The following is a 22,492-nucleotide window of genomic DNA, read 5'->3' on the forward strand; positions in this document are numbered from 1 at the left end:
ATTTTTTCCTTAATACCAGGAGCTATTACCGAATCGGTATTTTACCGACTGGATTTTGGGTTGATGCATAAGGGTGATAATTCTTACTTGATTACGAATTATCTTATTTGCCAGGCCGACTTACAGCACAGCACTAGTTTGTAAACTTTAAATAAAGCAAGTCGAAACATACTCTAAAATGTATTGTGTCCAAAAACCAAGACTCAATTTCTGTAAGGATTAACCTTAACACACATCATCTCTAGAAAGCAGACATATTGGCGTTGCCAGTGCTTGTTTAATTTACATGGTCATGGTACAACTTCACTAAATCAAGCAGGACACGAAAAAATTCCATGACCTCATTTCCTGGCACGTGGTCTGGCAGAACAGTGCCTTGTGGGTTCTCACTTCCTGTCCAAGACCACTCATAGAGAGGGCTCACAACCTGTCCACTCCTTGCTCGGTGGAGGTGTGAAGATCTGAAGATGGATTGTCTGTGGGTGTTGGCTGCTCTCAGCCTGCTGTCAGGTGGGTCTAAACTACTTGTGCAGGAGGCTTGGGGGGGCTTCCCCCACTCCTTCCTCCTTATCGCATCTTCCACATGAGATGAGACATTTCACAGTTTATTACATGCGGTGTCCCATGAATGTATACAATTGCGCCTCTTTATGGGTTTATTTGAGTGGTTTCTTTGTTTTTACTGCTGAGGCATTTTAGACTACAGCACACTGCACTGTAGTCTATTCTCACATTATTTAGCACTTGTTAGCCTATATGGGACACTACAAGCTCTTGCCTACATGGGTGTGGTGCAGCCTGGTGTAGGGTGTGTGGTTAGAAGGTTAGTTGTCTTTGATATGATCTTATGTAGGAAGTGATTACGATGAGCGTAAAATCCACCGAGGTGCAGTTATCGTGTTATGGGATGCAGCGCTTAGCAGCGTGGTGGATGAAGTCGTGCGAGAGATAGGTGCATAGTTGATGGTTTTCAGTGGGCTGGCAGCTTTTAGCTTCTTCTGCAGGTCCCTTTATGGCATTTCTTAGGATCACAGTTCTGTTATGTTAAAAAGTTTGTAAAGCGCTCAACTCACCCTAGGGCATCTCGGCGCTACCTGATAGACTAACATCCTGGACAGGAGAAAGCAAAAAGGAACAGAGTGAATAGTTCAGAACAGAAAGGCTTTCAACTTTTTCCTAAAAAGTTCGCACTTAGGAATTGATCGCAGAGTCTGGGGAAGCTGATTCCAATTTTTTGGAGCAAGATATGAAAAAGCTCTGCCTCCCGTCCGATTAAGACGGAAACGTGGAACCTGGAGGAGGCCCTGCAAACTAGATCTGAGACTCCTTGATGGACCATATTTAAAAAGTTTTTTTGTAAGTAAAGAGGACCTCTGTTGTTCAAGGCATGGTAGGTGAGACAGCAGATCTTGAAAAAAGATCTCTTCTTCACCGTTAGCCAGTGCAATTCTCTGAGCAGTGGCAGAGAGGGGGAGCCTGCTGGTTGATTTAAGATCATTCTCGCTGCTGTATTTTGAACCACCTGCAACTTAGCTAGGTGGGTCTCACCTAAGTCCGCCAGTAGTGCATTACCGTAATCCAGCCGACTAGTTACCAAAGCTTGCACTAAAGTCCGGCGATAACAAGTAGGCATATATGGAAGGATTTTTCTCAAAACACGGAGGCTATAATAGCATGAGGAAGACGTGGTCGCAATATGGTCTTTCATGGACAACAGCCGATCAATTTTTATGCCCAAATTTTTAACTGAAAGTTTGGGGATGGGGGCGGAGCCCAATTGGGCGGCCACCAGCCATTGGACCAGACATCAGTTGCTTTCCCCAATAGCATAATTTCTGACGTGTCTGGATTCAGCTGTAAATAATTGGCCGTCATCCAGTCATAGGTCATCTTCATGCCATTAGCAAAACAAACTTTCTCACTCCCTAAGTTTCTGCACTGGGATGTCCATTCTGAGGTTTGTTGCATGTGGTTATGATTCTGAGCAAGAGGTTGGAGGGAGAGAAGGTGGGGAGACCTGCTTGGACAGACTTTGTTACAAGCATCTATTATACGACTGTCGCGAGATGTCACGAGCAGTCATAGCTTGTTGAGACCTGCTGTGGTGGACTAAAGTAGAGTCCGCCACTTTTCCGCGGTATGTGGCTGATCTCTTCAGTTACTTCAGCTGGTGACGGGTGGTTTGTTGCTGTGGACTGGCACAGTACTGGGTGATGGACGTGATCTATAGGGGCTCTATCCTATGTTTCTCATTTCTATTTTCACCCCAAAAGGATATGAAGGTGCTTAGAAATCCTAATACACAATTAAAACCAGGCATCAATAGAAAAGTAAGAACACAAGCTTAGACTGTGGAAACAACCATGTTTGGATTCATTTCCTCAATCAAGCAGGGGTTAATATAGCACAGCTACTCACCCATAAGGGTCTCAAAGCGCTGAAGATGTCCTACACTTGACTAGGTCAGACATCTGTCTCAAATTCATTGGGGAAATCTTGGAACTGGAGCAGGAGGACAATAGAGTTTTGTGTACAAGACACATGGGTTTGAATAAATACGGACTTTCACCGCAATCCAATGTGCAGACGCCCCTGCTGTAGAGATGTTATTGTAGGAGGGCCAAGCAGCATATAGGAATCACTATGCAGCCTGTAAGAACTAGAGTCGGCGGCACGGCCGCTGAGTGTCATGGTATTAGCATTAGAGAAGGCCAGGAGGATGATGTATGAATGTATATTACTGCATAATCCCCAGACTAGACACAGGTCAGTCCTTCATAACTTACCTGAACATAGAAGGGTGTGTGCTGGCAGGGCGGGTCTCAGTCTTATGAGACGATGCAGTTATCTAAGGACTAGATCTGTGTTCACCTCTGTCCAAGACTGGTAAGGTTGCTGAATGCTTCAAATCTTGGCTCATAGTGAGTTCCAGAGCTTGGTGGCTTCTACCGAGATGGTGCATTACCAAAATGTTCTGCAAAAAATATTGGGAAAAAAGAAAACTGTGTGAAATATTTTCAACTCAAATACAGTAGGATAGAATATAGAAAGTAAAAATATGGGGGCAAGTTAATCATGGTTTTGCCTCACCCTTGCACCATGCATGGGGGCGCAAGGGTGTCACAAAACCTAGAATGACATTTACCAGGTCACGAAAGGTCACCTTGCATTGCCCTGCGTGGCTTGGTAATTGTGGTGTAACGCAAGGCAGTAAGAGCTTTCCATGGTTAAAGCGTGAGTGTTCCCACACAACCACCCATGGGTTTTGGTGCGTCCCCAGATTTACCATGATTGGTAGACCTGGGAAGGTGTCCCTTCCTGCACAAACAATCCTGCTTAAAAGTACAACACAGGCATCCTTGTACCATGGTGCAAGGGTGCCTGCCTTGGCACAAAGCAGTAGACCGAGCGGGAATGTGCTTTATAATGTTAAATACGCCACATTACTGTCCTCCCCGTTTCACACAGAGCAGCGCTACAAGGTGGCTTGTTGCATTGCATGAATATTTCATAAATATGCCCCATAATCATTTATGCATGTAATGATTGTTTTTTGTAATATAGTTGTATATATTATCATTTAATTTAATATAGTTGTATTAAATGTCATTTTTTAAGTAAGTTATAAAATCATTTTTAGGTGCTAGTATTAAGATAATTGCTTTTTGGTTAGTATAGGTTGTAATTTTGAATATGCAATTTATATTTTTGTACTTTTACTTAGTAAGTTTTAAGTGAGGAGTAGCTGGATATTGGGTAAGCAGTAGATTAGGTGGGAAGTTATTTAAAATATAATTAGTTAATTGTTAAATAATTGGAAAGTAATTAAGTAATTTTTTAGCTGACTAATATTAAATTCAGGCCCCAATTAAGATGCCAGTCGGACAAGCGTCACTGCATTAAAGGGACCGGCCGACAAGTAGTCGGCAGTCCCGAGCCCCAAATTAGGATCCCACCGCCATGGAGGCGGTCGGAAACATGCCTGTTTGCATTGAGGCTTGTTCTGTAGCCAAGAAAAGGGCCGCAGTTTAAGCCCCAATGCCAAAAGGCATGTTTTAAAAAATCCCTGCATCCCGTGGCACATGGCGCATGGATGTTTGTGGCCTCAGAGGGGCCGCGGAGGGTCGGGGGCCCTGCTAGGGGCCCCTCAGAGTCCGATTATGACAGCCTTTCAATGGTGGTTGGACCGCCATTGAAAGGCGTTAGAAAGGGCCATCGTAATCCCTACGGCAGTGCCTGAGCAGGCCCCGCCCTTATTGTAGGGGTTACATTCCGACCGCATCAGTCGGTCCCTCACCCATGCAGGTGGACTGACCACATCGTAATGTGATGGTCTGACCGCTGTTTCAGATATAAGTGGGACCACTGCACGTCATTCCCATCAACAATGTAATGAGGCCCTTCGTATCATTTAAAAATTGTAATGTGTAATGCAGATTAAAAAAAATATTATTCATATTTGATATAGAAATGGATGGTGGGGTTTGTAAGTTATTAGAGTGGGAAGTTATTTAAAATCTGAATCATTGTTTAATATTTTGAAAGTATTGTTTTTAATTTCATAATAGGTAATTAACTATAGAACATATTTAATTGTCATTTGAATTATTTCTGTAAAGTTGATAAGTTTTCAGTGGAATCTATTTCGTTAAAACTTTATTTAGTCATTTTTATTTTAGTAGTGAGTTGTTGGGTGGGACGTTTTCTGAAAATTTAAATGATTGTTTTTTTATTTTTAATAACTTTATGGTAATGAGAATAATTCGAAATTAATTAATCAGTATATCTGGTTATATTTATTATTTGTGTTAACTTTATTCATTTCTTATAGTTTAATTATTATTTTAATATTTGTAATGTTCTATTTAACTTTTTAAAATCTTTTTTATGTTAGTGGGTTTTTTGGTTGTAAGTAGGGAAGTATATTTATTTTACATTTTTTCAATTTGTTTTACTTTTAAAATTATTTGTAATATGAAATTTGTTTTTTCATATCTTTCATTTTATGTTAAAACACTTTGGGAATTGGAATGGAATATCGCACCCCGCCGTAGTCCAAGACTTTCCCTACTGTTGCTTAGATTAGAGTGGGAATAGTAAATCTGACCCCTCCAAAGTCTAAAACTTCCCTTAGTGTTGCTTAGTTTGAAGTGGAAATATTAAATCAATCCCCCACACAGTCTAACACTATTTCTGCTGTTTATCTTGGATTGTTATTATTTCTCTAAATATGTAAGTACGTGAACTCTAAATTTTTGTTGATGATATTCTTGTTGATGATATTTTTTCATACAAGCGCTGTGAAAGCAGTTTCTCCTATGGATTGGTGGTATAAAGATCCCTGGTGCAAGCCTGTTTTGCTAGTACTGTTTGGAGTTCATTTGTAGCTGTAGGGGTCGTTTCCCTGAAGTCTCTGTGGGCGTTGCACGGTGCCTTGAACATTGCTCGTCGCGTCACTGTAGCCGGTGGAGTGCTGGCAGGATTGGTTCAAGCCCTCTCTGGGGTGAGTGAAGGCTGAGGGTCTTGGGGCAGGGTTTGGATTAGTTGAATCTTGCACACGATGAACCTGGGGGTGCCGAGGTGGAGGATGGTGACAGAATCGAGCTTGGCGATTACGAGTGTGCGGACAGAGTGTCTCTCTTGTTTGTACCCAAGGTATGGGATGGTGAGCCGCAGCGTTTGTATTGTGTAGAAGGTGCTCTTTGTGCCCTTGTTGACATGTGGTATCAAGGATATATCACCTGATATGTTTCTACATATGTGCACGCTTTACGTTACTTGTGCCCTCTTCCAGAAGCTGTTACTAGGCATTTACTTGGCTTGGCTTCTTTTTCTGAGCCAGAGAAATAGCATTTGACACAAACAATGTTTGTATTCCACCAGCTTAACCCCTACGCCGCGGCACGAATTCTGCCGCGGCGCTGGGGGGGGTTCGGGGTGAGTGCGGCGCCGCCATGCTCGTGACGGAACCACTCCGTCATGAGCCATGGGCGCGCTGTGCTCATGACGGAGTGGTTCCGTCACGACTCCGCCCACTTGCATTATTCGCCCGCACAGGCGGGGAATCAGCGCCGCGTGGGCGGAGCGGCCGCAACGGCCGCAGCATGACGGAACCACTCCGTCATGAGCACACGGCGCCCGTGGCTCATGACGGAGTGGTTCCGTCATGAGCAGGCAAGGGGTTAAAACAATAACATGTGCATTTCTCTGCATTGATTGCAGAGAGAGGACACATGTTTTAATTTCAGAAATAAATATAAACAGAAGTGACTGCTGCATTTCCATGACTTTTTAAACAGACATTGGTAAAACAATCTACACTTCTCTGTTACAGAGTCTATGCTTTACATGAACTTCAGAGTTTTCTGTAATTCACAAAGAATTTCAGATGTACAAGTCCGAAATTGAAACCACAGCAGAGTCCCAGGAAGGTGCAGAGTGTTAAACATCCTGAGATCACTCAAATATACATTTACTCATGGAAAAATTACTCGTAAAAAATTAGACTTTGAATACTTTTAATCTAATTTCTCTACATGTTAACAAGTTTCATAATGCCCCTCCAAACCCCCCCCCTATTCTTCCTCTGGATACGTGGTTAATCTGACAATAGAAAAACTGTGTTTAGGGAGGGAATGTGCCCACCAATAGTTTGTAAACCGGGCCAGACAGGCCATTTATTTCATTCAGCATTTCCCGAAGGGGGTTCACTGATAGAATATCAACCCCCAAAACATCCCCATACTAAAATAATGAGTTATAAATAATCGATGTAAAAAATATAGTTGTACAAAATGGCGATTTTAATATATAAAAAAATAATATTAAATATATTAAATAATATAATTAACTTTCAAATAAATTAGATTTAATATACATTGTAACAAATATAACAAATACATTTAATTAAAAAAATGTAAACGCGTATATAAAATGTTATAAATATACACTTTAAAACAATTAATAAACTATAAATTTTAATTTCTTTTCTAATTTCATAAATATTTAACAATTTACAAATATATATATATATATATATATATATATATATATACCAATAACATAACATCTAATAAAAAAGCACTATATTATAAATGAAAACATTAAACTATTTAAAAATCTTTAAACTTACATTTTCCACTCCAGTGAGTGCAATAGTAGGTAAAGTGTTGGATAGCGGAGGGGTAAAAATGACTATTCCAACTCCAGTGCATGAAGCAGTAGGGAAAATGCTGGATAGCAGAGGAATAAAAATGACTATTTCCACTCCAGTGAGTGCAACAGTAGGGAATGTGTTGGATAGTGGAGGGGTAAAAAAATACTATTCCCACTCCAGGTAGTGCAACAATAGTGAAAGTGTTGGATAGCGGAGGGGTAAAAATTAACATTCCCTCTGGAGTCAGTTCAAAATTAAAAACCAAAATAATAACACACATTTTTTTTTTAAACCATATAAAAATATTAAAAATTAAAAAAGATAGAAACATATTATAATGTTAAATACATATAACAAATACCTAGAAATGTTATATAAGTTTTTTAAAATAAAAATAAGCCTTATCACATAAAGTGAGCACCAGGAGTGCTAAGGTAAGACGCAGGGCCGTATTACATAAAGTGAGCACCAGGAGCGCTAAGGTAAGACACAGGGCCGTATTACATAAAGTGAGCACCAGGAGCGCTAAGGTAAGAGACAAGGCCATATCACATAAAGTGAGCACTGGGAGTGCTAAGGTAAGACGCAGGGTGGTATCACATAAAGCGAGCACTGGGAGTGCTAAGTTAAGGCACAGGGTGGTATCACATAAAGCGAGCACTAGGAGCGCTAAGTTAAGACACAGGGTGGTATCACATAAAGCGAGCACTGGGAGTGCTAAGTTAAGACGCAGGGTGGTATCACATAAAGCGAGCACTAGGAGCGCTAAGTTAAGACACAGGGTGGTATCACATAAAGCGAGCACTGGGAGTGCTAAGTTAAGACGCAGGGTGGTATCACATAAAGCGAGCACTGGGAGTGCTAAGTTAAGGCACAGGGTGGTATCACATAAAGCGAGCACTAGGAGCGCTAAGTTAAGACACAGGGTGGTATCACATAAAGCGAGTACTGGGAGTGCTAAGTTAAGACGCAGGGTGGTATCACATAAAGTGAGCACTGGGAGTGCTAAGGTAAGAGACAGGGCCGTATCACATAAAGCGAGCACCAGGAGTGCTAAGTTAAGACGCAGGGTGGTATCACATAAAGCGAGCACTGGGAGTGCTAAGTTAAGACGCAGGGTGGTATCGCATAAAGCGAGCACTGGGAGTGCTAAGTAAAGACGCAGGGTGGTATCACATAAAGCAAGCACTGGGAGTGCTAATTTATGACACAGGGTGGTATCGCATAAAGCGAGCACTGGGAGTGCTAAGTAAAGACGCAGGGTGGTATCACATAAAGCAAGCACTGGGAGTGCTAATTTAAGACACAGGGTGGTATCGCATTAAGCGAGCACTGGGAGTGCTAAGTTAAGACGCAGGGTGGTATCGCATAAAGCGAGTACTAGGAGCGCTAAGTTAAGGCACAGGGTGGTATCGCATAAAGCGAGCACTGGGAGTGCTAAGTTAAGACACAGGGTGGTATCACATAAAGTGAGCACCAGGAGTGCTAAGGTAAGACACGGGGCCGTATCACATAAAGTGAGTACCAGGAGTGCTAAGGTAAGACACAGGGCCGTATTACATAAAGTGAGTACCAGGAGTGCTAAGGTAAGACGCAGGGCTGTATCACATAAAGCGAGCACCAGGAGTGCTAAGGTAAGACGCAGGGTGGTATCACATAAAGCGAGCACTGGGAGTGCTAAGTTAAGACACAGGGTGGTATTGCATAAAGCGAGCACTAGGAGCGCTAAGTTAAGACACAGGGTGGTATCGCATAAAGCGCGCACTAGGAGCGCTAAGGTAAGGCACAGGGTGGTATCGCATTAAGCGAGCACTGGGAGTGCTAAGTTAAGACGCAGGGTGGTATCACATAAAGCGAGCACTGGGAGTGCTAAGTTAAGACGCAGGGTGGAATCACATAAAGCGAGCACTGGGAGTGCTAAGTTAAGACGCAGGGTGGTATCACATAAAGCGAGCACTGGGAGTGCTAAGTTAAGACGCAGGGTGGTATCACATAAAGCGAGCACTGGGAGTGCTAAGTTAAGACGCAGGGTGGTATCGCATTAAGCGAGCACTGGGAGTGCTAAGTTAAGACGCAGGGTGGTATCACATAAAGCGAGCACTGGGAGTGTTAAGTTAAGACACAAGGCGGTATCACATAAAGCGAGCACTAGGAGCGCTAAGTTAAGGCACAGGGTGGTATCGCATTAAGCGAGCACTGGGAGTGCTAAGTTAAGACGCAGGGTGGTATCACATAAAGCGAGCACTGGGAGTGCTAAGTTAAGACACAAGGCGGTATCACATAAAGCGAGCACTAGGAGCGCTAAGTTAAGGCACAGGGTGGTATCGCATTAAGCGAGCACTGGGAGTGCTAAGTTAAGAGATCGGGCAGTATCACATAAAGTGAGCACTGGGAGCGCTAAGTTAAGACACAGGGCGGTATCACATAAAGCGAGCACTAAGTTAAGACATTGCCCGCTCAGTTAACCAATGGGTAATTTCATATGAAGAGAGCACCAGGAGCGATAATTTAAGACCTGGGCCATATTCTATGAAGAGAGCACTGAGTGCTCTAAGTTAAGGAACAAGACTAGGTGTGGGACAACTGGTGTAATGCTCTCTACCGTAATTACTAGTAATTAGCGCAAAATTACTCTTAATTATTGGCATTTGTGTGAGAAGTGTAATCCAGCATTTAGCACTGTTTTCTTAGTGCAAAATGCATCCTCACTTCCAAAATGGTCCCAACGTTACATTTTTGCTCTAAGAAAATAGCACTAAATGCTACAGGATCTGAACAGCAGTAGCCGCATCCGCTCGCGCTCTTAGTTTGTTCTTCCTGTGCTTCTGCGGTAAGATTTGTGCTCCAAATTACTCTGAATTATTCAGAATGATGTAATCATGTAATTTAAGTAATTTTGCATTATAGGAGTAATGCGTAATTGCTGAAATTACTCAGATTGCTCCTGCATAATTAACATTGTGCCCAGGCCCACAGAAGACTGTATCACATGATGCGAGCACTGGGAGGGGAAAGTGAAGTCTCAGTCTCTGCCGCAGTTTTGGGGTGACTGGTGCTTACTCAGATGAAGAGCTGGCGCAGCGCTGCTATACCACTTTATACAGTGGTGAATTGCTGCTGGTCACTGGAACCACAATGGCATGCGTGGCTTTTCGCTGAAAATATAGCAGCGTTTGTTGATGTATCTTGAGTAAACATCAGAACATAACACAATTACATATGCAAAGTAACATAAGAACACAATAAAAACCTAATAGGGCACATCACTATAAAAGACTCAAAACACACTGCAACATAACACGGTCACCCACACACTCATCACTAGCAGACTCGACTATAGCAGAGCACTCTGCGCCGGCATCACTCAGAAAATTCTCAGGAAACTACGGAACGTTCAAAAATCTGCAGCAAGACTGGTCCTCAACATCCCCCGTCAAAGCCACATCACCGAACACCTTCGAAAACTGTACTGGCTCCCAGGCAACAAAAGAATCACCTTCAAGCTCCTCACTCACACCTACAAAGCCCTTTACAACCCTGTACCAGTTTACTTGAACCACTGCCTCCCATTCCATGTACCTACCAGACACCTCTGCTCCGCCCAACTGGCCTACGCCTCTGTCCCTGGGATCCACAAGACAAGAACTGGAGAAAGATCCTTCTCCTACCTCGCTGCCAAGACCTGGAACATCCTGCACCTCCACCTTAGGCAATCCCCGTTGATGATCCAATTCAAGAAGGATCTCGAGACCTGGAACACCCTGCATCTCCACCTTAGGCAATCCCCGTTGATGACCCAATTCAAGAAGGATCTCAAGACCTGGAACACCCTGCACCTCCACCTTAGGCAATCCCTGTTGATGACCCAATTCAAGAAGGATCTCAAGACCTGGAACACCCTGCACCTCCACCTTAGGCAATCCCCATTGATGACCCAATTCAAGAAGGATCACAAGACCTGGAACACCCTGCACCTCCACCTCAGGCAATCCCCGTCACTGACCCAATTCAAGAAGTATCTCAAGACCTGGAACACCCTGCGCCTCCACTTTAGGCAATCCCTGTCGATGACCCAATTCAAGAAGGATCTCAAGACCAGGAACACCCTGCGCCTCCACCTTAGGCAATCCCCGTCTATGATCCAATTCAAGAAGGATCTCAAGACCTGGAACACCCTGCACCTCCACCTTAGGCAATCCCTGTTGATGACCCAATTCAAGAAGGATCTCAAGACCTGGAACACCCTGCACCTCCACCTTAGGCAATCCCCGTTGATGACCCAATTCAAGAAGGATCTCAAGACCTGGAACACCCTGCACCTCCACCTTAGGCAATCCCCGTTGATGATCCAATTCAAGAAGGATCTCGAGACCTGGAACACCCTGCACCTCCACCTTAGGCAATCCCCGTTGATGACCCAATTCAAGAAGGATCTCAAGACCTGGAACACCCTGCACCTCCACCTTAGGCAATCCCCGTTGATGACCCAATTCAAGAAGGATCTCAAGACCTGGAACACCCTGCACCACCACCTTAGGCAATCCCCATTGATGACCCAATTCAAGAAGGATCACAAGACCTGGAACACCCTGCACCTCCACCTTAGGCAATCCCCTTGATGACCCAATTCAAGAAGGATCTCAAGACCTGGAACACCCTGCACCTCTACCTTAGGCAATCCCCGTTGATGACCCAATTCAAGAAGGATCTCAAGACCTGGAACACCCTGCACCTCCACCTCAGGCAATCCCCGTCACTGACCCAATTCAAGAAGGATCTCAAGACCTGGAACACCCTGCGCCTCCACGTTAGGCAATCCCCGTCGATGACCCAATTCAAGAAGGATCTCAAGACCAGGAACACCCTGCGCCTCCACCTTAGGCAATCCCCGTCGATGATCCAATTCAAGAAGGATCTCAAGACCTGGAACACCCTGCACCTCCACCTTAGGCAATCCCTGTTGATGACCCAATTCAAGAAGGATCTCAAGACCTGGAACACCCTGCACCTCCACCGTAGGCAATCCCCGTTGATGACCCAATTCAAGAAGGATCTCAAGACCTGGAACACCCTGCACCTCCACCTTAGGCAATCCCTGTTGATGACCCAATTCAAGAAGGATCTCAAGACCTGGAACACCCTGCACCTCCACCTTAGGCAATCCCCGTTGATGACCCAATTCAAGAAGGATCTCAAGACCTGGAACACCCTGCACCTCCACCTTAGGCAATCCCCGTTGATGACCCAATTCAAGAAGGATCTCAAGACCTAGAACACCCTGCACCTCCACCTTAGGCAATCCCCGTTGATGACCCAATTCAAGAAGGATCTCAAGACCTGGAACACCCTGCACCTCCACCTTAGGCAATCCCCGTTGATGACCCAATTCAAGAAGGATCTCAAGAACTGGAACACCCTGCACCTCCACCTTAGGCAATCCCTGTTGATGACCCAATTCAAGAAGGATCTCAAGACCTGGAATACCCTGCACCTCCACCTTAGGCAATCCCCGTTGATGACCCAATTCAAGAAGGATCTGAAGACCTGCAACACCCTGCACCTCCACCTTAGGCAATCCCCATTGATGACCCAATTCAAGAAGGATCACAAGACCTGGAACACCCTGCACCTCCACCTTAGGCAATCCCCGTTGATGACCCAATTCAAGAAGGATCTCAAGACCTGGAACACCCTGCACCTCTACCTTAGGCAATCCCCGTTGATGACCCAATTCAAGAAGGATCTCAAGACCTGGAACACCCTGCACCTCCACCTCAGGCAATCCCCGTCACTGACCCAATTCAAGAAGGATCTCAAGACCTGGAACACCCTGCGCCTCCACTTTAGGCAATCCCCGTCGATGACCCAATTCAAGAAGGATCTCAAGACCAGGAACACCCTGCGCCTCCACCTTAGGCAATCCCCGTCGATGATCAAATTCAAGAAGGATCTCAAGACCTGGAACACCCTGCACCTCCACCTTAGGCAATCCCCGTTGATGACCCAATTCAAGAAGGATCTCAAGACCTGGAACACCCTGCACCTCCACCTTAGGCAATCCCCGTTGATGACCCAATTCAAGAAGGATCTCAAGACCTAGAACACCCTGCACCTCCACCTTAGGCAATCCACGTTGATGACCCAATTCAAGAAGGATCTCAAGACCTGGAACACCCTGCACCTCCACCTTAGGCAATCCCTGTTGATGACCCAATTCAAGAAGGATCTCAAGACCTGGAATACCCTGCACCTCCACCTTAGACAATCCCCGTTGATGTCTATACAACAAAGAGAAGGGGGGACCGGGAGCTTGTTATGGTCCAGTGTCTGTGCTCCGTGTGTCATCTATAATACTCAAATGGAGACACTGTTCCTTAAGAGGGAAAGGAAAAAAGAGACAAATTCGAAAAGAAATAGGGAAGAGTAAAGTCCTAGGCTAGTATTAGGCCCCAAAATAGATCAAGGGGGGGGCATACCTTAGTTTCTCTTGTTGCCCTCACACACCCCGAAGGATGTCATGCTTCATCATTGGGCGTTTTGCTCCTCGTCGGGCCGGCGCTGCAATGCCCTACGGGTCCCCCGAAGGGTCACTTTAGCGGAGATCTTTTAGAGAAAACGCCGTTGGGTGCATGCGGGTGTGTGGTTTGGGTCCTAATAAAAAGACACGTGGTGATGTGGGTGTGTCGGTGACGTGATAGCCTAAAAATGTCTAAGGGTTACTAAGGAGATAGGATTTAATATAGACAGCACCCTTGACATACTAAAAAACCCGTAGGTTAGGTGTTACCTTATTGGAAATAATGTGCCATTAGGTAACTAATGTGTGGTCATGTGGTCGACATGTTTCGCGCCCCACTGGTCCAAAAAGGATCCTTGGCGCTTCCTCAGGACCAAAAAATAAAATAGTAGTGAATGTGGACTGAGGGATACTACCCACAGTTAGTATCCGGGCGTACAGGTCAAGATAGCCCTGCTCTCTGTGTAAGAGTCAAGTCGCTCCAGGATAAAAGCCTAGGTAAACATAAAAGAAAGAGAAAGGAGAACATCCTGCGTATTAAAGTATGTTCACCTGTCCAACGAATTCCAAAACGAGTACATAGTTAAATAATTAAATAGGGATATCACCTCCACTCACGGGTGGTGGCGTGATGGGGTCTCAACGATAAGCTACCGGGCGCCTAGACCAGGGAAAGTAACCTGGAATAAAGACTACCCGTCGCCGATCGGAGTCACCCATTAGTCCAGACACTAACCGTGGAAGAGATCATGACAGATGTATAAGTCCTCATACGGTATACAGTGAGTAAGCCCATAGCGTTTGGGCCAATACAACAGAATGTTACACCACTCACCTAAAAACGGGGAGAATAATGCTCCATAGTAGCGCTAGCATTATCTTTTAGCTATGACACATATTTTCGTATACACAAATAACATAGGCTAAAAATGCGAGTACTCATACGATGCGTTCTCTAACTAATTCTACCCCAGTGTACCTAAGTGTACGACAAGGTTAGAAGTAAGTGCTGTATGCTATAGTCTAGTATACCAAGTCTGATATGCCAAGAGTCCTTCTAGGTTCTAGTCAGCTCCTTACCTTAAGAATGAGAGAGATTGGAATCTCTATACGGTTCTCGAACTCTAACACCCCGCGAAGGGAGTCAAAACACTGGAAGCTGGATTCTCTGCGAGCAGGGATGACAGCGTCTTGTCAGAGCGTCAGGCCGGGACACAGGCTCCTCTAAGTCGAGGTCTCCTCCTTGCTTGCCGCCGTGGTGAGCAGTATCAAGTCTTGCAGCCGAGCCTTGGCTTGCCATGGTAAGGGAAGGTATATTTATACCTGGAAGGTGCTTGGGAATGGTCGCATTGATGTAAAGTCGGGCAGAGGAAGACGTCATGAATGAACCCATAGGGTATAGCGGTTCATGCATAATAAATGAATTCTTGGAGAAATCAATCATCCTGGGCTAGGGAAACTCCCAACAGCTTAAGGGTCTGTTTTCTAAGAACTTGTTGTTAAGTTGGGGTGGACGGATGTAGGTGACCATGCTTGTATTTGGATAGCTTGGCTAATGCCTAAATAAGGACTTGGTTCCTATGCCTATATAAGGGCAATGTGAATTGTGCCTATATAAGGACATGTATCAGGAAAACCTATATACGGACACCTAAAGCGGAATACAACACCCCAGCCATCCTAATATGGCGGGGGATCTTTTAAGTATGGATGGTGGGTAGATCGCCCCCGCCGGGCCTTCTGTGGCTACCGCCGGCCCGGTGGGGGCGATCTGCCCGCCATCCTAACGGGGCCCTTAATCTGGCCCTTGATGCTGCCTTAACAGTGTAACCGTATCAGATAAATACCAGGAGCGTATTCTGAACCGTGCCCTGGGGTAAAACGGTCGTGTGCGACTGCTTCAGGTGTCACCGATGCACTATGGTATTACATAAGAGACAGTAGACGATAGTATGGCCACTTATGTAATACCAATAGCTGCGGCACTCATGTAGCACCAGCGCAATCTTGAGAAGACATTCCCTCATATACATGGGGTTGGGGCCGCATGGAAATGAGGCAATCACTTTGTCTCTGTGCCCACGCCTTATTAGAGATGGCGCATTAGGGACAGCACGCCCAATTCATAATATAGCCCCAGGTGTATCTTTTGATACTCGTTGACCAGCAAACGTTACCTTTGTTTTACTGCATTAACTTCTACTTTGTTGTCTAATGTTGGCTAATGGGCATGAGGTCAAATAGCACAGAATGTTCCACAAATTGTAAAAATGGGATGCATAATTATGTAGCAGGGCTAGGCATGCACTTTTGCTTTTCAAGATGGTTGGTAAATATCTTTGAGGAGAAACCATTATCCATTCCCAATTTAGTCTGTACCCACATATTTTCCTATGAAGACATAATGGCTTTGAATAGAATAGCTGTTGTTATGTTATGTGAATTTGTAGCGCGCGGCTAATCACCTGTGAAGGCATCCAGGCGCTGATTACAGTAGGCCTGGGGCCCCCACAGGGGAGGTGATCATGCCTGTTTAATCTGGAAGAACCATGTCTTGGGGTTGCTTCAGAAGTCCATGAGGGAGGGGGAGGTTCTGAGGTGTTTCGGGACGCCGTTCCAGGTCTTGGTTGAGAGGTATGAGGAGTGCCAACCATTTCTGGTCTTCTTGATGCGAGGGAGGGGTACTCTTGCCTGGGATGCAGATCAAAGGTGTCAGGTGGGTTGGTAGACATTGAGGTGGTGATTGAAGTGAGTTGGACCAGTGTTGTGGAGAGCTTTGTAGGCGTGGGTGAATAGCTCAAGCTTACATGTTTCCTGGACTCGGAGTCTGTGGAGAGACGTGATAATTTTGTGTTATGTTCTGGATGAGTCTGGTGGCAGAGTTCTGGGTGGGAGAGCCGTCCCAGGGGGGAGTGGTTGTTGTCGAAGATTAGGACTTCAGTTTTGTCTGTGTTGAGCTGGAGGCAGTTGTTTTTCATCCAAGCAGCTATGTTTCTTATGCAGTTGGCGAAGTTTGCTTTGACGGTGCTGGTTGAGTCAGTAAGGGAGAGGATGAGCTGTTTGCCTTTGGCGTAGGATACAATGTTGATGCCGTAGGGTCGGACGATGTCCGTGAGGGGCAACATGTAGATGTTGAAGAGTGTTGGGATGAGCAACATTCCTTGAGGGACTCCACATATGGCTTTCTTGAGTACTGTAGGGGAGAAGTAAAACGTTTTGAATTGTGTCCATGAGGAAGGATATCCACTTGAGAGCAGGTCTGCAAGTGCCTAAGTGCTGAGGCTTTCTGCAGAGTGACTTGTGGGACACCGTATCAAAAGCTGCGGAGAGGTCGAGGAGGATGAGTGGGGTCATTTCTCCTCGGCTGAGGATGCTTCTGATGTCATCAGTGGCTGCAATGAGGGCTGTCTCTGGGCTGTCTCGGGTGTGAAATCCTGATTGAGTGCCTTCTAGGAATCGATGGAGTTGTAGGTAGTCTGCGAGTTGGGTACAGATGGATTTCTCCATGAATTTTGCTGGAAAGGGCAGGAGAGAGATGGGTCTGTAGCTACTGAGGCTGTTGGGGTCTGCTATTGGTTTCTTTAATAGGGCGTTGAATTCTGCATTTTTCCGGTATGACGGAAGGTGGCGGTGGTGATGGAGGTGAGCACGGGGGAGATGATGGTTCTTCCAAGGCAGTATTTGAAATAATAATAATGCTCAGTTTTGTAGAGTACGTCTAGTCACTCGTAAGGGTCTTTAGGAAATGTTCTTAAGCATGGGAAGATTAAGTGATTTGCCCAGAATAACAGGATGTTGAGCCGATGCTGACACTTGAACCGCTCTAACATCACCAGCTCTGGTCTTCATGCCACACCCTCTCTTAAAGTGGGGGCATGGATCTGAGGGGGCTCCTGAGTGGATGGTATTCATCAGGGCAGTGGTTTTTTCATTTGAGTGAGGCTTCCAGTTACTTAGCTGCTGTTTGGTGATTAAGGAGGTGTCTGGTTGGTCGGGGGATTTTGTGTCAGTATGCTGTGGGTCGAATGTGTTGTAGATCTTGGCAATTACTGTTCGAAGAAGTTTGAGAGGTCATTACAGAGTGCCTGGGATGTGGTGATGATGTTGTTGTTGGCAGCTGCGGGATTGGAGAACTTTACGATGGTGAAAAGTTGTTTGAAGTTGTTGGAGCTGGCTTAGAATCTGAGATTTAGGGCCTTTTTATTTATATCTCGTAATTGTGGGTGGATTCTTTGATTACTTAGGCATAAGTGATGTCTCCATATACTATCCAAAGAAGTCATACAGACAACAAAACAGGCATAAGGTGATGAGTACTTACTGTGTGTCTGCTAACGACCCAACATCACGTAGGCTGCAATGTTGTCCAAAGTCTCACATGAAGGGCAAAAACTATCTGAAAAGGAGAAATCAAATGATTTCTATCTGACCAAACATCTAAAAGCAGGGAAGCATCATACTTCGATTCAACATCAAAGAAGGATCATCGGATAGCTGCCAGATAATGGTGGATTATGCTTCTTGTATAAAGGGCAGAGAATCGAAGCCCTCCATGAATCAGGAATCACAGAGATACTGGATAAAAACACTGCGGGGAGCATCGTGTTCAGTGGGAGCGGCTCTTGAATATCGAATCCAGAATATTGTGGGACATTAACATCCTGGACAAAATATTGAGAGAATAAAAGTTGGAAATGTAGGTGTGTATAGATTTTCTATACCTCACTCTACATCTACGTACCTTGAAGCTTTATATAGCAAGGTACGTAGATGCGGAGTTAAGAAAGTGAATCCATACTTCCCTATGTGCACTTACCTGTTGATATTTTGTCCCTCGATATTAGTGTTCCACGATATTCTAGTACTCGCTATTCAAGCGTGTAATCTGTCCAGTGCTTCCTGGGGCTGTTTCACAGTGTCTGACGGTGTCTGTGGAAGTGGTGGGCGGGGAATGTTAGCTGACAGGAACCTTATTTCCTGGTCAGACATTTGGTTGTTTGTGCAAGAGCTGAACATGCAGAGCACCCACTGCCCTCGCATCCAGGAACTGTTGACGACTCTGAACCACAGCTGGAAGACTAATTTGTTGATACTTTGTCTCGTTTAAGATGCACGTGTTCTGGAGGTTGGTAACCGAAGTCGAGGCAAGCAAGACTCCATTGCTGCAAAGCGCCAGCGTCGTTGGATTCCCAGATTGCCAAATATTAATGCCCAGCCGGGTGGTAAGTATAGATCACAGGTGACGGTACAGGGTCTTCAGGGTCTGGTACAGGAGTATGCAAAGTAGGAGCCATTTGTTTTTAGGGGAGCTAGATGCAGCTTTTATGGGCTTGGCGGCTTTTGAAAATTGGAAACAGAATTTTGGCTAGACATCAGACCAGTAGCACTGACCATTGTAGGCAAAAACAGGGCTAACAGCACACTGCTTGTGGGGATTGTAATAGGAAGTATGATGAGGGCTAGAAAACTTGCTAGAAAAAATTCCAAAGGATAAATTATGAGGTTTCTGCAGCCCAGTCTTCGGAAGCATGATGGGAGTGTGACTGCAAATATGCACAACCCTAGCGGACAGCAATAATGGTTGATCTGTGCAATTGAGATATCATTGGCCAGCAGAAAGATGGATGACATTAGAGTGAAACAACTTGAAGATTACCGGAATGGGGTGTTATACTGAGTGTCAAAATCCAAAATTGAGGCATTTGGTAAAATGACAAGTAAACACCCTGAGCCTATGGTTGACCTTGTTAGTCACATCTAGATGAGGAGACGGAAGCGTTTGAAGGGTTGGGATCATGTTATATTATATGTATTTGTAAAGCGCACTATCCCCCACACAGCTATACTGCCGCTGAGCAGGCGGGTGTGCCGAGCCCTGCCTAGAGTAGGTTGGTTAATTGCAGAATCCAAGAAGAGAAGGGGAGGCTCTGATGTGGAATGGGACGCTGTTCCATGCCTTGGAAACAATGTCAAAACATGCCCATCCACCTGATCTGGCTCTGTATATGTGTTGGATATGTGCGAGTTGGAGTCCTGCATGGTGGAGATGTATGTGTGGTTGGTGGAAGGAAATGCAACTGTTCAGGTGGCTGAGGCTTACATTGTACAGTACCTTGAATGTATGTGTGTGTGAGGAGTTTGAACTGATTCTGTTTGTGTAGTGCGAGCCAGTGGAGCTCCCGGAGCTGGGGTGGGATGTGAGTTCTGTGTGGGAGGTTGAGGAAGAGTCTGGCGGCCGAGTTCTACAGGGTTTGTAGTCAGCTAGTGTGTTGCTTGGTGATCCCGGAGTAGAGGGTATTCCAACTTGATAGTAATGAGAGAATGAGTGAAATTATTTCTGGTGTTCCTTGGGAGCCATTTGAACTTTTTCCTCAGCATCTTCAGGGTGTGGAAGCAGGATGCAGTGACAACGTTGACCTGTGTGGTCATGTCCAGTTGGCTGTCGATGATTATTCTGAGGTTCCTGGCGTGGGTGTGGTTCCTAGTTCAGCTGGCCACCAGTTGGAGTCCCATGGTGACCGAAGATCGCTAGTTCTGTCTTGTCGGTGTTGAGCTTGAGGCCGTTGTCTTTCATACAGTTAGTGACTTTGGTCATGCAGGCGGTGAACCTGTTTCTTGTGATGGGGGTCTTATCTGAGAGGGAGAGTATAACTTGAGTGTCATCAGCATACAAGAAGATGTTGATGTTATGTGTGCGGATGACATTGGCCAGAGGAATCATAAGTATTGAATAAAGTGGGGCTGAGCGATGAACGTTGTGGCATTCCACAGGAGAGTTTGTGGGCATCCGAGGAGTAAGGTGCCAGGCTGACAGTTTGTGTTCTATCAGTTAAGAAAGAGCAGATCCATTGGAGAGCAGGTCCCTGGATGCCAATCTCAGGCAGGCGCCTGATGAGGATGGGGTGTGAGACCATGTCAAAGGCTGCGGAGACGTCCAGGAGAACGAGGGCTGCCGCGTCTCCTCTGTCAAGGATCATGCGGATGTCATCTGCGGTGGTGATGAGTGCTGTTTATGTACTGTGATTAGGCCTGAGTCCGGACTGCACAGCATCAAGTAGCTGGTGGTTGCTGCAGTGGTCAGTGAGTCAGTGGTCTATAATCTTCCAATAGGTACAATATTCTTAAACAATGGAGAAAATAGATTTTTAAAATGTGTATAATTGCTATAGAGAACTGAGCCACAACCCTAGAACAGTTAATAAAGCTGATCTCAAGCATATCAACCCCAATCGTTCACTCCAAGACTCACCTACATCGGATGCTCATTAAGTGCAGATCGGCTGTTAGTCACGTGTCTTATATTTATGACCTTACCACCACACATGAGCTCGACCTCGTTATCCTGACAAAAACGGACTCATCTGCCCCCTATTTTAGATCTACTAGTCCCCCCTAGTCACAACATCATTAGGCTGGACAGAAATCAGAGAGCTGGTGGGGGAGTTGCACGCATTTACCGTAATACCCTAGTGGAAAGCTACTGATGCCCTTCCTGCTGGAGAATACATTTGCATCAATATCGTCAGCGACAATAGACTCATTTGCAAACTTCATCTAATCTACCACCCTCCCGGAGACAACCTAGCTTTCATCGAACATGTCATGGAAGTAATCTCAATCAACGCTGATCAACAAGCTACCCAGATGTTCCTTGGGGACTTAAGCCTTCACTGGAATGACTTGAATGACCAGGAAATATAACACCTTTAAAGCCTTCCTATCAGACCTCGATCTGACCCAAATTTGTGATCACTCTACTCACAAACAATCATTGCAAAGTGGGGCAACACTACACTGGAGTCTATTCTGCCTTGCAATTGGACAGACCACTACCGTATTACCTTCCTCATGAATGCAGGTGAGATCCCAAAAAAAGCTCAAATAAAAAAAAGGCATTGGAAAACAAATCTACAGAACGTAAACCTCATTGACTTATCGGCCCTCAGTCACAATTACCTGACTCCCCAGGTGGACTTCCATAACTTTACAGAGCATTACAATACCTCCATCTTGAACATCCTTGACTCGATCGCTCCTCTACAACTAAATAACCTCTCTAAACCCTGGTTCAACGAAAACCTCAATACTGAAAGATGCAATTTGAGACTAGCAGAAAGAGCCTGAAGATTCTCACCTTCCATGGTGAACCTGAAATGGTTAAGATCAGTCAGAAACACTTACAACAAAAGAATCAGAAACTCGAAAGTCAATTTCTTTAGAACTCAACTGCACCATGCCAGAAACCGCCCCAAAAAACTTTTTGAAATTGTCAAGCAACAATCCAACAACCAACTCAACCTTTCCGGTGTCGGATCCAACAAGATTCTAAATTGCAAAGAATTTGCATCCTTCTTCACGGAAAAAATGGTCATTATTGAAAAGGAGCTGCAGAAACCGAGCGAACTGCTACCAACTAAGTTACCCACTAGTCCTCATCCATTACAGTCTGCTATTCCTGTCGGTCACCCTGGGCATTCCCCCAAAATCAATGCCTCCTGGCACACATCCACTCCCCTCAAGGAAAGCGACATTCACTACTAGCTTTCAGTGCTGAAACCTTCCAATAACTTCTTTGACCCTTTACCTCCAAATATGTTGAAGGAGATCAAATCGCTATCCTCCATTTATAGATCGAGAATCCTTCATGGCACCATCCCTGATTGCGTAAAAGTAGGGCAGGTAAACCCCATCCTAAAAAAACAACGGCAGATTGCTTAGACTTAAACAATTTCCGTTCAATCTCCAACATTCCCACTCTGGCGGAGCTTATCGAGAAATGCATACAGACCCAACTCTGCAACCACATAGATTGTTACCAA

The 22,492-nt window shown here is 45.1% G+C and overlaps 1 protein-coding gene across 1 annotated transcript in view; it reads left to right on the top strand.

Moving 5' to 3' along the window:
* Nucleotides 1-467: 467 nt before the first annotated feature.
* The window catches only part of LOC146869151 (uncharacterized), a 169,465-nt gene continuing 147,440 nt past the window's right edge, over nt 468-22,492 (top strand). The window contains exons 1-2 of the mRNA XM_085632315.1: nt 468-510; nt 18,782-18,895. Coding sequence (XP_085488441.1) covers nt 468-510; nt 18,782-18,895 — 157 coding nt within the window. The remainder of the gene's footprint in view (nt 511-18,781; nt 18,896-22,492) is intronic.

The sequence above is a fragment of the Triturus cristatus genome, chromosome 1_1 (assembly GCF_964204655.1).
Source record: "Triturus cristatus chromosome 1_1, aTriCri1.1, whole genome shotgun sequence".
Lineage (NCBI taxonomy): Eukaryota > Metazoa > Chordata > Amphibia > Caudata > Salamandridae > Triturus > Triturus cristatus.